Raw genomic sequence first — 6176 nt, 5'->3', positions numbered from 1 at the left:
AAATAGTCGTGTACAAATTAAATAGCTACGCGATATCACCAATGCGAACACCGTATGTGATTGCCCCTTCAAGTGTTGTATAATAGATACTGTATGCCAAAAATAAACAGCACGGTACCATACAGCTGGTTCCTCCTTCTAGGACTCATCGGAACTCCAGGGGAAAGGATTCTATAATTTATTTATTTATTTATTTTTGTTATTGCATTAACAATATTCCACTAATTTGTATGTAACATGAACCAAATACTAAAAGGCTAGTCATTTTGTAATGTTTGACATCTATAAGAGCAATTTACTCTTTTACCCCTATGTAACTTCAGTAGACTCTACCAGGCATTGATATTGATGAGTCCATTATGGTCTACAGTGGTGAAAGGGTTAAGGAAGGTCATGTCCGAGCCATATATATATAGAAAAAACTACTATCAAGTCAATTATATTTTATGTGGAAAGGAGAGTTCTTGTCATAACGTTTTAGTATTGTATTGCTTACCCCCTCCTCGATCATCCAGGGTTTAGGCTCACTTACGCTATCTGTAGAGAACGTTACTGAGCGTAACTCCTGGAGCATCGCGCATGTGCACCAGGTCATTGTAAATTATGTGTTTGATATGTTAATAAAAAATATGGATTGATTGATTGATTGGTTGGTTGGTTAGCTGGTTGGTTGGGAATGATAAACCACACACTGGTATTTGGTCAGTAGAATTGTCACACCTTAATCATGACTCCACAGGTAATCTCTATAGGTAGAGTTTTGGAATCGATTTCTTAGTCAAATAACTTCAATTGTATAGTGATAGTCTACAAACGCACTAGGACATAACAGACAAATGAACTTTTAATCATGTAAGCCATTCATGGCTGGAAACATTTTTGTATGTTTTATTATTATATTATTCCATTTGTAATTGTGCATATGTGTGTTGGACACATAAATAGAAATGATTGATATTGAAGGTATTGAAACTGATTACACAAATGACCGCTGTTTTCATGACCAAAACCAAGCGTGGCACAATAAAACATTATGATGTTCTTCCTACAGATGTTTACTACATGGATTGTAGGTAAGCTTTCTGAAAGCTTACTACTTTGGTTATATGTAAACAAGGCCTCACATTTCTATGTTCTATACCAGTATTTTATTTGTGATGCTGTTGTAACGTTTGACATCTGTATAACAAACCATTCCTGTCGAGGTGAATAATTGAGTACAGGTGACTCATCTTTCTCAGTACACGTGTAATGATGCGCGTTAGGAAACATTGAAATGAACTGAGGTCTTTAAAATCTGCACATTTGCAATTTTAAAAATAGTACTGGTATGTTTCTACTTTAAATATTCATTGATAAACTCGCAACCCAGAGGAATTCAAGAACTTTCTGATGTAGAATAAATACGTTTTAGTCAATAAAATAACATTTTCAACAGTTTAAACGAACCTATTTATTTGTCTCGATCACACCAGACGCTAGCCAAGCCATCCTTTATCAAAATCACATTAAATACTTGTGTTCACTGGGGTTATAACTATATGGTAAAACAAAGCATACAAGTGGAAAGTCTCTGCACCCCTGGAGTATTGCATAGCAAAATCGAGGCAATTAATCAGTGTGTGCCTCCTTTTGGATGAGACAAGAACACTGCTTTGATCCTTTGATGTACATCAAAAGAATCTCTCAGTCCCGTAACTGTAAAATTGACTGGCTTTCATGTCGGGTGTCACTCTTCTGTAATCTTCAAAGCGATTTGTTAGGTGTTTTTTTTACCCGACACCAATCAAATAATGTTGCTAGCCATATGCCTTCGATTTTGCCGACATATTCCAGGGGTGCAGAGAGCGAAACTGTACGTAACCCCTGGATACCGAGGATGGTCAATGTATGTCTACATATCCTTTATAAATGTATTCATAACAAGCACCATGCTCCGATACAGTTACTCAATCCGTTCAGATCTATTAGCTGGCCTAATTATATTATAGGAATATTCATGCCTATATAAATGTGCATACTTGCATATCTTTTGGGGGTCTTTACTGTTGCAGAAATTGTGTAATAATGTCAATTTTTTTAGCATATAAATCAATTTACTGTCACCCTGTTAAGGCTTACACATTCAAACTAAAGATATATGTTGATATTTTACATAGAATTATGGTATCGATGAGATTGGTTCGCACAAAAGTTAAGTCAGGATTTAATATTTTCAACCACTCCAATATGGGAGCATAATGAGCATAGATGTGCAAAGTCAATGAGCCTTCTCATCAATAAGAGGCCCAGAGGGCCTGTATAGCTCACCTGAATATGTTTAAAATAATCGGTATGAAGTGAAGATAAAGCACATATGAAATTTCAGAAGAATCCATCCAGTACTTGAGATATAGGGAGAATAAACTTCGAAGAGAGCCCCATCCCTTTGCCCCTAGTGGGGGTCATACCCACCAATTATGCAAAACTGAGTCCCCTTGGCCCAAGGATGCTCTGGTCCAGACTAAATAAGGATAAAATCCCTTCATCCCGATGGTCAAAGAAAGATTTTAAAGGTTTTACCTCTATTTCCATTATTGGGCCCTGCCTCTCCAGGAGGGTCAGACACATCGTTTATACAAATTGGTTCCCCTTCACCCAAGGATGCTTCATACCAGATTTGGACAAAATCCTTTCATTTCTACAGAAGAAGAAGGATTTTGAAGAATAATTTGCTATGTTTTCCCTATTGGACCTGCTCCTCATACCCCTGGGAAGCCAGACCCACAGTTTATACAAAATTGGTTCCCCTTTACCCAAGGATGCTTCAGACCTAATATGGAACAACCCTTTCATTCCTACAAAAGAAGAAGGATTTTAAAGAATAATTTGGTATGTTTCCCTTATTAGACCCCGCCCCTCAGACACATGGTTTGTTCAAAATTAGATCCCCTTCACCCAAGGATACTTCAGACTAAATATGGAACAAATCCTATCATTCCGACAGAAGAAGAAGGATTTTAAAGAATTTGCTATATTTCCCCTATTGGGCCTTGCCCCTCAGCCCCCAGGGGGCCAGACCCACGGTATATACAAAATTTGATCCCTTCCCCCCCAAGGATGCTTCCGACAAAATTTGGTCAAAATCTGCTAAGTCGTTCATGACTAGTAGCGATTTTTAGGAAAAGTTGACAGACAGTCGGACGCGAACGCTGCAGTATATATGGCATCACGACATCCTTCGGACCAGGCGAGCTAAAAATGCAACACATCAAACAAGTAAACAAGTGTCCAGGTTTTACGCAATCATTTTTAATGATAACATACAAATCATGTAGCAGGCAAACTTAATGTTGGTTTACATACTTTTGCATAATAACAGAATGTATATCGTATTCCTGAAGAGCATTTGATACAGCGTCCCAATATATACATTACATACTAATCATCGTTAAAATCAGGATTATAAAGGTAGCAGTCGAGCTGTCAGTAAGGTATCCAGTTACACTGGTAAAACATGGTAGAAAGTCGGGATTCTTCGGGACCAAAAGCAACGGGATAATGGGTGCAGGCAACATCTGCACAAGGGGTTAGGATTACTTGCAAATAGCATCACAAAGAGATATTAATTTGTAGGTGAAAATTTGAGTCACCGGTAAGAAAATGCACTGAAATTCATATGTACTTCTAATTCATATCTTGTGACATTGCTTTCAATTCTCCCAGGATACTGATGTCCTCCATCTTGTGTTACACTGTATACAGGTATACTTGGAGTCAGGAAGGTTCAGCGAATCCTAACTCGACCAGCACATCCCCTACACAAACGTCTATGTTCTCATCCGAGGTGTCCACCAGTGAAAGGGAGACAACTTTATGTTCATCCACTCCTCTCACCAGTCCAACCAGGTTCTTGCCCTCAGTCAGCTCTTTCATCTTGAAGATAGCTCCTTCGCTCCAAAACCCAGTCCGTTTAGCTTGACGTATTGCTACAATAAAGCAAAGATCACTTGTAATGTTTACAAATTCTTCATAAAATTATTTTGAAAAAATACCTAAGATTGATCTACAAAATTCATGATGAATCCAACTATTAAACAGCAAAAATGCCCTTTAATTGGGGAGAGAGGGCACTATGCACAATCAAGATTGTAAAAGGTTCTTATCACACTTTTGTCTTTGATAATATACATTTTGCATGTGATACAACTGTTGTTTGCATTGTCATATCAGTGCCCAGTTACGTATATACACCAACCCGGGCCGATAATTTGCTACCAGCCTCAGCTGATATCACTTCACCCTAATTCTTTCAATTTCTTCAACAGATCCCCACCTCAAACAAAAGGCCCAGAGGGCCTGTATCGCTCACCTGGATATCTAAGCAATCATGACAAAATATTCTCCAAGTGAGATCCAGGGGAATATACCAGACCCCAAGGCCAATCCTTGTAGCATATCTGTATTCGATTTTTCATGCCCAGCTATTTTATGTATGGTTATAGGTTGGGGATCTCAACTGTTTCTAAACTGTGACTCAGAAACTAGATTCATAGGGTTGTGGCCAGACCCCAGGATCAATTCTAATATCATGACTGCATTCGTCTCTTTTTGCCCAGCATTTGTATTTTTAGTTTTAGTGTGGGGATCTCAACTGTTTCAAAGGTATGACCCAGGGGTTAAGTCTGCAAGGGTGGGCAGACCCTGGGGTCAGTTCTAATATCATGACTGCATTCGTCTCTTTATGTCCAACAATTGTATATATAGTTTTGGTGTGGGGATCTTAACCATTTCATAGTTATGACCCAGGGGTTAAGTCTCCAAGGGTGGGGCAAACCCCAAGGCCATAATGGAAGCATATGTGCATTCATCTCTTTATACTCAGCAATTGCATATGTGGTTATAGGGTGGGGATCTTGACTGTTTCCAAGCTGTGACTAAGAAACTAGGTCCCTTGGGGTTTAGTCAGACCCCAGGGTCTATTCTAATATCATGACTGCATTCGTCTCTTTATGCCCAGCATTTGTATACATAGTTTTGGGGTGGGGATCTCAACGGTTTTAAAGTTATGACCCAGGGACTATGTCTTCAAGGGTGGGGCCAGACCCTAGAGCCATCCTTGAAGCAAATGTGCATTCTTCTCTTTAGACTCAGCAATTGTATATATGGTTATACGGTGGAGATCTCAACCATTTCCAAGTAATACACTTTTTTTGGCCCCACACTTTAGCCCAGGGGGTCTGCCCCACCATTTGTACAATTTTGAATCCATGCCTCCCATGAATGCTTCCGACCAAGTATGATCGATATCCAGTGCATAGTTCTACAGAAGTCGTCTATAGCAATATAACCAAATTGCCCCCTTTTGGCCCCGCACCTCAGCCCCCATGGGGGGTCAGACCAACCATTTGTACAATTTCGAATCCCAGCCTCCCATGAATAGCATAGCAAATCTACATTGGAGCTGTTTCACGGCAGACGTGAACCAAGTACGCCCTGTGCTACGTCATGGTATTGTATCAAACCATCAATACGTAGTGACGAGGTCACCTGTGTTTTCAAAAATGAATGTCATTGGGTCCAAGCATACAGAATGTAAAAATTACATATAGCAGCAAAGGGTGAAGCAGCAGGGTTTTACTGCCAGAAACAGACTACGCCCCATTCCAGCCCAAACTACTTGTAAGAATATATATTATAAATCTGAATGAATTTTATTTTTGGGCAAATTGTAGTCCTAATCGTCTCCGATCCTTTAATTTGAACCAGATGCTTAAAACTTACCATCAAGTTTAGCTTTAAACGCCTGGAAGGGAAGTGCCCAGAACTGAATTGGGAGGGGCTGAAGTTCACTGGTGTCGACGACGTTAAACTCTCCCAGGTCAGGGTAGTACACAGAAAACAGTTCTGGCCCCACAGCTTGGCGTATCATTGTACGGTACCAACAGTCGTCCTGCTGGCCAGCGTATAGGTGTCCTAGCTTCACGTCTTCTTCAGCCAGACTCTGTAAATATAAGTCATAAATTTTCACTCAATTGTGGTCCTGCATCTTGTTTCATATGCATAATGGTGAGATTCTGTTCATCTTCTATAGGGCAAAGTTCTTTGGTTCTATTCAAATGTATTCTAACTTCATATAACTAAGTAACCCAGGGTGTCGGACATAAAAGTAAAAAAAAAAAAAAAAAGGAAGATCT

The 6176-nt window shown here is 39.5% G+C and overlaps 1 protein-coding gene across 1 annotated transcript in view; it reads right to left on the bottom strand.

Annotated features, from left to right (window-relative positions):
* Positions 1-3251: 3251 nt before the first annotated feature.
* The window catches only part of LOC110463053 (tudor domain-containing protein 7A-like), a gene marked incomplete at its 5' end in the record, with an annotated part of 13552 nt that continues 10627 nt past the window's right edge, over positions 3252-6176 (bottom strand). The window contains 2 exons of the mRNA XM_021517391.1: positions 3252-3968; positions 5764-5983. Of these exons, the coding sequence (XP_021373066.1) occupies positions 3757-3968; positions 5764-5983 (432 nt within the window). The remainder of the gene's footprint in view (positions 3969-5763; positions 5984-6176) is intronic.

This window comes from Mizuhopecten yessoensis, unplaced genomic scaffold (genome assembly GCF_002113885.1).
Source record: "Mizuhopecten yessoensis strain PY_sf001 unplaced genomic scaffold, ASM211388v2 scaffold10861, whole genome shotgun sequence".
Classification (NCBI taxonomy): domain Eukaryota; kingdom Metazoa; phylum Mollusca; class Bivalvia; order Pectinida; family Pectinidae; genus Mizuhopecten; species Mizuhopecten yessoensis.
This window is presented reverse-complemented; position numbering and strand designations above follow the sequence as displayed.